Raw genomic sequence first — 10,000 nt, 5'->3', positions numbered from 1 at the left:
CACTTGTTTTGCGTTATGCCTGGAGTGGAAGATCTAATCAAACTTTACTTTTCCCTTGGATTTCCAATTCCTGTGCTATTTTTAGCAAAGAATCGCCCGATTCAAACCCCCCCCCTCCAACCCCCACCCCAATTAATATTTTAGTCCTTTAAAATGTAAAAATTGTATATTTGCTGTAATACGCGGTTATATTTTAAACAATTTTCTTCCTTAATAGAAAACCCCCACAACCCCCACATTTCACACACAAAACTTTTAAAGTTTATTTTTTTACTTGTGTTTTTTTTGTTGTAAGTTTTAACCTTTAACTGTTTTTTTTCCTTCCAACTTAAAAATAGGAGTTTAAACTCAAAAATTCATTTTCTCCTCCCTCCCTCTCTTTCTCCCTCCCTCTCTTTCCCCACTCCTCTCTCCCCTTCCAATTCTTTTTTTTTTTCATATTGGCCCTAATACACTGCCATATAGTTTACTATTAAATCTGATGCATCAAATTACTAAATATTATCAATTAAAACTGAGTCTCTCTCTCTCTCTCTCTCTCTCTCTCTCTCTCTCTCTCTCTCTCTCTCTCTCTCTCTCTCTCTCTCTCTCCCTCCCCTCAGGTTCTCTCCCTAAGTGGGTGGTAAATAAGTCTTCCCAGCTTTTGGCTCCTAAAGTGGGTAGTGTTTACGCTGTGTGTGTGTGTGTGTGTGTGTGTGTATATACTCATTTACATTATGGCAGTTTAAATAAAGATATAATGTGTGTGCCCTGAACTGTGTGTGTGTGTGTGTGTGTGTGTGTGCAGGCGATGAAGCGTATAGCACGGGCATGTGTGAAGTACGCTGAGTGGAAGCAGAAGCACAGTCCAGGCTTTAAGCCGTGGCTTTACCCTGAGCAGAGCCGCCTGAGCAGCATGGCGCTGTCTGAGCTCTCACTGCAACATGCCGACTCACTCGAGAACATCGACGAGAGCACGCTGAGCGAGAGCAAGGACGAGCGTGCTGAACACAGTGATGATGACTGAAACCCAAACCCAACACACACACACACACACACACACACACACACACACACACACGTAGCATCAAGGACACTAAACATGACACAGTAATGTACACTGGGGTCAAGGTGTAGATTATATATTATCAATGCAGAGTAGGAGAAGGACATCACACACACACACACACACACACACACACACACACACACACACACACGTAATGGTGACCACTGCCAACTTCTTCTCAGAAGAAAGTGTCCTTCAATCCATTTCCCATCAATCTTTTGTTGGATGAGGATTCTTCCCCTGTTACCATCTCTACTATGACACACACACACACACACACACACACACACACACCAACCCAAACCCAGAGTTTTTCTTCTGTTATGGTGCCACAATAAAATAATGGATTTCTGTCCACATTTTTGGCAACTTGTGTGTGTGTCTATTGATTTTAGTTCAGTTTTATATATATATATATATATGTGTGTGTGTGTGTGTGTGTGTGTGTGTGTGTGTGTGTGTGTGCGTGCGTGCGTGCGTGCGTGTGTGGTCATCTTAGGTACATGTTTAAGGATGCTTAGTGGAATGTCGTACGCGCGCGCGCTTCAGATCTCTGTGTGACACTACTCTGGTGTCCTTAACGTAGCTAGTTGTCATGGCAACCCTCTGGCCTCTGCATGAGCAGCGTAGGAAGCGCCGATTTAGCAGATGATGAGAGAGAGTGTGTGAGTGTGAGAGAGACCATCATGGTAATGCTTCATGGGAAATCCAGCAGGTGCTTTAACACACACACACATAGATGATGTGTGTGTGTGTGTGTGTGTGTGTGTGTGTGTGTGTGTGTGTGTTCCTGCAGTGCAAAATCTAAATCCACACTCATTAAATCCAGTGCTGTTCATATCTCACTCTCTCTCTCTCACACACACACACATGGTCTGCTCTGACATCATTTGTGTTTGCTGAGCTGGATCTGAGTTCTCTCTCTCTCTCTCTCTCTCTCTCTCTCTCTCTCTCTCTCTCTCACACACACACACACACAGAAGGAAAAACACTTGGTCAGGCAGTACAGTGGAGATCGCGACTGTCTTGTAGATGAATATAAATGTGTAGATGATGATGGTTACTGGAGTTTGTTTGTGTTGTGTGTGTGTGGATTGTGTAACTGTGTGTGTGGCTTCTGTAACTGTGTGTGTGTGTGTGTGTGTGTGTGTGTGTGTGTGTGTGTGTGTGTGTGTGTGTGGTTTGTGTAACTGTGTGTGTGGCTTCTGTAACTGTGTGTGTGTGTGTGTGTGTGTGTGTAGCTTGTGTAACAGTGTGTAGTGTGTGTTTGTGTTTGTGTAGCTTGTGTAACTGTGTGTGTGTGTGTGTGTGTGTGTAGCTTGTGTAACTGTGTGTGTGTGTAGCTTGTGTAACTGTGTGTGTGTGTGTATCTTGTGTAACTGTGTGTGTCTGTGTGTGTGTAGCTTGTGTAACTGTGTGTGTAGCTTGTGTAACATTGTGTTGTGTGTGTGTGTAGCTTGTGTAACAGTGTGTGTGTGTGTGTGTAGCTTGTGTAACAGTGTGTAGTGTGTGTGTGTAGCTTGTAACTGTGTAGTGTGTGTGTGTGTAGCTTGTGTAAGAGTTTAGTGCATGTGTGTGTAGCTTGTGTAACAGTGTGTAGTGTGTAGCTTGTGTAACAGTGTGGTTTGTGTAACTGTGTGTGTGTGTGTGGCTTGTGTAAAAGTGTGTAGTGTGTGTGTGTGTGTGTGTGTGCACGTGTGTGGCTTGTGTAACAGTGTGTAGTGTGTGTGTGTGTGTGTGTGTGTGTGTGTGTGTGTAACTGTGTGTGTGTGTGTGTGTGTGTGTGTGTGTGTGTGTTGTGTAACAGTGTGTAGTGTGTGTAGCTTGTGTAAAAGTGTGTACTGTGTGTGTGTAGCTTGTGTAACTGTGTGTGTGTGGTTTGTGTAACTGTGTGTGTGTGTAGCTTGTGTAAAAGTGTGTAGTGTGTGTAGCTTGTGTAACTGTGTGTGTGTGTGTGTGTGTGTGTGTGTGTGTGTGTAACAGTGTGTGTGTGTAACAGTGTGTGTGTGTGTGTAACAGTGTGTAGTGTGTATGTGTGGCTTGTGTAACAGTGTGTAGTGTGTGTAGCTTGTGTAACAGTGTGTAGTGTGTATGTGTGTAGCTTGTTTAACAGTGTGTAGGGTGTGTGTAGCTTGTGTAACTGTGTAGTGTGTGTAGCTTGTGTAACAGTGTGTGTGTGTGTGTGTGTGTAGCTTGTGTAACAGTGTGTGTGTGTGTGTGTGTGGTGTGTGTGTGTGTGTGTGTGTGTGTGTGTAGCTTGTGTAACAGTGTGTGTGTGTGTAGCTTGTGTAACAGTGTGTAGTGTGTGTAGCTTGTGTAACAGTGTGTAGTGTGTGTGTGTAGCTTGTGTAACTGTGTGTGTGTGTGTGTGGCTTGTGTAACAGTGTGTGTGTGTGTGTGTGTGTGTGTGTGTGTAACTGTGTGTGTGTGTGTGTGTGTGTGTGTGTGTGGATTGTGTAACAGTGTGTGTGTGTGGCTTCTGTAACTGTGTGTGTGTGTGTGTGTGTGTGTGTGTGTGTGTGTGTGTGTGTGTGTAGCTTGTGTAACAGTGTGTAGTGTGTGTTTGTGTTTGTGTAGCTTGTGTAACTGTGTGTGTGTGTGTGTGTAGCTTGTGTAACTGTGTGTGTCTGTGTGTGTGTGTAACTTGTGTAACTGTGTGTGTCTGTGTGTGTGTGTAGCTTGTGTAACTGTGTGTGTGTAGCTTGTGTAACATTGTGTTGTGTGTGTGTAGCTTGTGTAACAGTGTGTAGTGTGTGTGTGTGTAGCTTGTGTAACAGTGTGTAGTGTGTGTGTGTGTGTGTGTGTGTAGCTTGTAACTGTGTAGTGTGTGTGTGTGTGTGTGTAGCTTGTGTAAGAGTGTAGTGTATGTGTGTGTGTAGCTTGTGTAACAGTGTGTAGTGTGTGTGTATAGCTTGTGTAACAGTGTGGTTTGTGTAACTGTGTGTGTGTGTGTGGCTTGTGTAAAAGTGTGTAGTGTGTGTGTAGCTTGTGTAACAGTGTGTGTGTGTGTGTGTGTGACTTGTGTAACAGTGTGTAGTGTGTGTGTGTAGCTTGTGTAACAGTGTGTGTGTGTGTGTGTGTGTGTGTGTGTGTGCTTGTGTAACAGTGTGTGTGTGTGTGTGTGTGTGTGTGTGTGTGTGTGTAACTTGTGTAACAGTGTGTAGTGTACCAGTAGCCACGTTTACATGTGTAATGTTTTGTCATTCGATTAAAAGATTTGTGACTGTTTACATCTTTTTTTTTTTCTTGTTTACACGTGACCTTCTCTAATCCTACACAGTGTTTACACGTGCACACTTTCAATCGGAATGACTTTGTGACGTGTACATTAGTCTCTGTCCTGTTTGCTGCAACAGTTTGTGTGATAGAAGAGTATCTGTAAAAGTGTGTTAGAGAAGTGAAGAAAAGAGTGCAGGCAGGGTGGAGTGGGTGGAGAAGAGTGAAAGCAGGATTGATTTGTGATAGAAGAGTATCTGTGAGAGTGAAAGGGAAAGTGTATAGGACTGTGGTGAGACCTGAGATGTTGTATGGATTAGAGACAGTGGCATTGAGTAAAAGACAGGAGGTGGAGCTGGAGGTAGCAGAGCTGAAGATGTTGAGATGTTCATTGGGAGTGACGACGATGGACAGGATTAGAAATGAGTTTATTAGAGGGACAGCACATGTAGGACGTTTTGGAGACAAGGTGAGGGAGGTGAGATTGAGATGGTTTGGACATGTGCAGAGGAGGGACATGGGGTATATCAGTAGGAGAATACTGAGGATGGAGACACCAGGAAGGAGGAAAAGAGGAAGAACAAGGAGGAGGTTTATGGATGTGGTGAGGGAAGACATGCAGGTAGTTGGTGTGAAAGAGGCAGATGTAGAGGACAGGGGGTGTGGAGACGGATGATCCGCTGTGGCGCCCTAATGGGAGAAGCCAAAAGAAGAAGACGACTATTGCTGGAAGGTCCGAGGAAAGTTTTTGGTGGCACTGCATCTACACTTCATATATATACTATACTTCATCACTTCTCCCTCCTCTGAAAGCAGAAACATGTGGATGAAGGTCTGTAGTGAGGACTGGTTTGAGCAGGTGGTATTGCTGGAGTTTAGTGACTTGGAATGGTAACTAAAACTTGAAAGTCTTCCACGTGTTTTGGATTTGTTCGACGATGCGGTTTGCTGCAGCTTCTTTACATTTTTTACAAACTGTTCTGAACGATTCCATATTTCTAACCTTCCTGCCATCCAGCCGCTGAATTATAATTAGTTCCTTCAGTGTATTTGATAAATGTGTTGTTTCAGTGAAACTCCAGTTTGATTTTGCCGCTGCCTTTTGCTTTTTGACGACCCCTGACCTCTTGAAGTGATGGCGGAGACACAAAGTAATCGGTTTAACCGTTTACATGGCAGAATTGTAAAAAGAAAGGTTTATCTCACCCTCTCAAACCCATTACATCTCATTCCGAACCGCTATTTCCCGGATTGTCTCCCTCTAGTGGCGCTCTGATGAGTTTCAGTGAAATAAATAAATTCTCCGAATCAGAATCAGAAATAACTTTATTACCAAGTACACTCACACACACACACATAGATGATGTGTGTGTGTGTAGCTTGTGTAACTGTGTGTGTGTGTGTGTGTGTGTGGCTTGTGTAACAGTGTGTGTGTGTGTGTGTGTGTGTGTGTGTGTGTTGTGTAACTGTGTGTGTGTGTGTGTGTTGTGTGTGTGTGTGCTTGTGTAACAGTGTGTGTGTGTGTGTGTGGCTTGTGTAACAGTGTGTGTGTGTGTGTGGCTTGTGTAACAGTGTGTGTGTGTAGCTTGTGTAACAGTGTGTGTGTGTGTGTGTGTGTGTAACAGTGTGTGTGTGTGTGTGCTTGTGTAACTGTGTGTGTGTGTGTGTTGTGTAACTGTGTGTGTGTGTAGTTTGTGTAACAGTGTGTGTGTGTAGCTTGTGTAAGAGTGTAGTGTATGTGTGTAGCTTGTGTAACTGTGTGTGCGTGTGTGTGTGTGCTTGTGTAACAGTGTGTAGTGTGTGTGTAGCTTGTTTAACAGTGTGTAGTGTGTGTGTAGCTTGTTTAACAGTGTGTAGTGTGTAGCTTGTGTAAAAGTGTGTAGTGTGTGTGTAGCTTGTGTAACAGTGTGTAGTGTGTGTGTGTGTGGCTTGTGTAAAAGTGTGTGTGTGTGTGTGTGTGTGTGTGTGTGTGTGTGTGTGTGTGTGTGTGTGTGTGTGTTGTGTAACAGTGTGTGTGTGTGTGTGTGTGTAGCTTGTAACTGTGTGTGTGTGTGTGTGTGTGTGTGTGTGGTTTGTGTAACTGTGTGTGTGTGTGTGTGTGGCTTGTGTAAAAGTGTGTAGTGTGTGTGTGTGTGGGTGTAGCTTGTGTAGCAGTGTGTGTGTGTAACTGTGTGTGTGTGTGTGTGTGTGTGTGTGTGTGTGTGTGTGTAACTTGTGTAACAGTGTGTGTGTGTGTAACAGTGTGTAGGTGTGTGTAGCTTGTAACAGTGTGTGTGTATGTGTAGCTTGTTTAACAGTGTGTGTGTGTGTGTGTGTAGCTTGTGTAACTGTGTGTGCGTGTGTGTGTGTGTGGCTTGTGTAACAGTGTGTAGTGTGTGTGTGTGTGTGTGTGTTTGTAGCTTGTGTAACTGTGTGTGTGTGTGTGTGTGTGTGTGTGGCTTGTGTAACAGTGTGTAGTGTGTGTAGCTTGTGTAACAGTGTAGTGTGTGTAGCTTGTGTAACAGTGTGTGTGTGTAGCTTGTGTAACTGTGTGTGTGTGTGTGTGTGTAGCTTGTGTAACTGTGTGTGTGTGTGTGTGTGTGTGTGCTTGTGTAACAGTGTGTGTGTAGCTTGTGTAACAGTGTGTAGTGTGTGTGTGTGTGTGTGTGTGTGTAGCTTGTGTAACTGTGTGTGTGTGTGTGTAGCTTGTGTAACAGTGTGTGTGTGTGTGTGTGTAGCTTGTGTAACTGTGTGTGTGTGTGTAGCTTGTGTAACAGTGTGTGTGTGTGTGTGTGTGTGTGGCTTGTGTAACTGTGTGTGTGTGTGTGTGTGTGTGTGTGGCTTGTGTAACAGTGTGTGTGTGTGTGTCTTGTGTAACAGTGTGTGTGTGTGTGTAGCTTGTGTAACAGTGTGTATGTGTGTGTGTGACTTGTGTAACAGTGTGTGTGTGTGTGTGTAGCTTGTGTAACAGTGTGTGTGTGTGTGTGTGTGTGTGTAGCTTGTGTAACAGTGTGTGTGTGTGTGTGTGTGTGTAGTTTGTGTAACAGTGTGTGTGTGTGTGTGTAGCTTGTGTAACTGTGTGTGCGTGTGTGTGTAGCTTGTGTAACTGTGTGTGTGTGTGTGTGTAGCTTGTGTAACTGTGTGTGTGTGTGTGTGTGTAGCTTGTGTAACTGTGTGTGTGTGTGTGTGTGTGTGTGTGTAACTGTGTGTGTGTGTGTGTGTGTAGCTTGTTTAACAGTGTGTGTGTGTGCTTGTGTAACAGTGTGTGTGTGTAGCTTGTGTAACAGTGTGTATGTGTGTGTGTGTAGTTGTGTAACAGTGTGTAGTGTGTGTGTGTGTGTGTGTGTGTGTGTGTGTGTGTGTGTGTGTGTAACAGTGTGTGTGTGTGTGTGTGTGTAGCTTGTGTAACTGTGTGTGTGTGTGTGTGTGTAACAGTGTGTGTGTGTAACAGTGTGTGTGTGTGTGCGTGTGTGTGTGTAACTGTGTGTGTAACTGTGTGTGTGTGTTGTGTAACTGTGTGTGTGTGTGTAGTGTGTAACTGTGTGTAACTGTGTGTGTGTGTTGTGTGTGTGTGTAACTGTGTGTGTGTGTGTGTGTGTGTGTGTGTGTGTGTGTGTGTGTGTGTGTGGCTTGTGTAAAAGTGTGTAGTGTGTGTGTGTGTGTGTAGCTTGTGTAACTGTGTGTGTGTGTGTGTGTGTGTGTGTGTGTGTGTGTAGTTGTGTAACAGTGTGTGTGTGTGTAGTTGTGTAACTGTGTGTGTGTGTGTGTGTGTGTGTGTGTGTGTGTGTTGTGTAACTGTGTGTGTGTGTGTGTGTGTGTGTGTGTGTGTGTGTGTGTGTGTAACAGTGTGTGTGTGTGTGTGTAACTGTGTGTGTGTGTGTGTGTAACTGTGTGTGTGTGTGTGTCTTGTGTAACAGTGTGTGTGTAGCTTGTGTAACAGTGTGTGTGTGTGTGTGTGTGTGTGTTTGTAGCTTGTGTAACTGTGTGTGTGTGTGTGTGTGTGTGTGTGTGGCTTGTGTAACAGTGTGTAGTGTGTAGCTTGTGTAACAGTGTAGTGTGTGTGTAGCTTGTGTAACAGTGTGTGTGTGTGCTTGTGTAACTGTGTGTGTGTGTGTGTGTGTGTGTAGCTTGTGTAACTGTGTGTGTGTGTGTGTGTGTGTGTGTGTGTAACAGTGTGTGTGTAGCTTGTGTAACAGTGTGTAGTGTGTGTGTGTGTGTGTGTGTGTGTGCTTGTGTAACTGTGTGTGTGTGTGTGTGTGTGTGTAACTGTGTGTGTGTGTGTGTGTAGCTTGTGTAACTGTGTGTGTGTGTGTGTGTAGCTTGTGTAACAGTGTGTGTGTGTGTGTGTGTGTGTGTGTAACTGTGTGTGTGTGTGTGTGTGTGTGTTGTGTAACTGTGTGTGTGTGCTTGTGTAACAGTGTGTAGTGTGTGTGTGTAACAGTGTGTGTGTGTAACAGTGTGTGTGTGTGTGTGTGTACTTGTGTAACAGTGTGTGTGTGTGTGTGTGCTTGTGTAACAGTGTGTGTGTGTGTGTGTGTGTGTGTGTAGCTTGTGTAACAGTGTGTGTGTGTGTGTGGTTTGTGTAACTGTGTGTGTGTGTAACTTGTGTAACTGTGTGTGTGTGTGTGTGTGTGTGTAACTGTGTGTGTGTGTGTGTGTGTGTGCTTGTGTAACAGTGTGTGTGTGTGTGTGTGTGTGTGCTTGTGTAACTGTGTGTGTGTGTGTGTGTGTGTGTGTGTGTGTGTGTGTGTGTGTGTGTGTGTGGCTTGTGTAACTGTGTGTGTGTGTGCTTGTGTAACTGTGTGTGTGTGTGTTGTGTAACAGTGTGTATGTGTGTGTGTAACTTGTGTAACAGTGTGTGTAGTGTGTGTGTGTAGCTTGTGTAACAGTGTGTAGTGTGTGTGTGTGTGTGTGTGTAGCTTGTGTAACAGTGTGTGTGTGTGTGTGTGTGTGTGTGTGTAGCTTGTGTAACTGTGTGTGTGTGTGTGTGTAGCTTGTGTAACTGTGTGTGTGTGTGTGTGTGTGTAGCTTGTGTAACTGTGTGTGTGTGTGTGTGTGTGTGTGTGTGTAACTGTGTGTGTGTGTGTGGCTTGTGTAACTGTGTGTGTGTGTGTGACTTGTGTAACAGTGTGTAGTGTGTGTGTAGCTTGTGTAACAGTGTGTGTGTGTGTTGTGTGTGTGTGTGTGTGTGTGTGTAGCTTGTGTAACAGTGTGTGTGTGTGTGTGTGTGTGTGTGTGTGTGTGGCTTGTGTAACAGTGTGTAGTGTACCAGTAGCCACGTTTACATGTGTAATGTTTTTGTCATTCCGATTAAAAGATTTGTGACTGTTTACATCTTTTTTTTTTTTCTTGTTTACACGTGACCTTCTCTAATCCTACACAGTGTTTACACGTGCCCACACTTTCAATCGGAATGACTTTGTGACGTGTACATTAGTCTCTGTCCTGTTTGCTGCAACAGTTTGTGTGATAGAAAAGAGTATCTGTAAAAGTGTGTTAGAGAAGTGAAGAAAAGAGTGCAGGCAGGGTGGAGTGGGTGGAGAAGAGTGAAAGCAGGATTGATTTGTGATAGAAGAGTATCTGTGAGAGTGAAAGGAAAGTTTATAGGACTGTGGTGAGACCTGAGATGTTGTATGGATTAGAGACAGTGGCATTGAGTAAAAGACAGGAGGTGGAGCTGGAGGTAGCAGAGCTGAAGATGTTGAGATGTTCATTGGGAGTGACGACGATGGACAGGATTAGAAATGAGTTTATTAG

General features: G+C 44.3%; 1 protein-coding gene across 1 annotated transcript in view; it reads left to right on the top strand.

Moving 5' to 3' along the window:
- Positions 1-1,417, top strand: part of stard10 (StAR-related lipid transfer (START) domain containing 10) — a 10,554-nt gene extending 9,137 nt beyond the window's left edge. The window contains exons 5-6 of the mRNA XM_046863493.1: positions 603-655; positions 788-1,417. Of these exons, the coding sequence (XP_046719449.1) occupies positions 603-655; positions 788-1,006 (272 nt within the window). The 3' untranslated portion in view covers positions 1,007-1,417. The remainder of the gene's footprint in view (positions 1-602; positions 656-787) is intronic.
- Positions 1,418-10,000: the final 8,583 nt, after the last annotated feature.

Source organism: Silurus meridionalis, chromosome 12 (assembly GCF_014805685.1).
Source record: "Silurus meridionalis isolate SWU-2019-XX chromosome 12, ASM1480568v1, whole genome shotgun sequence".
Taxonomy (NCBI): domain Eukaryota; kingdom Metazoa; phylum Chordata; class Actinopteri; order Siluriformes; family Siluridae; genus Silurus; species Silurus meridionalis.
This window is presented reverse-complemented; position numbering and strand designations above follow the sequence as displayed.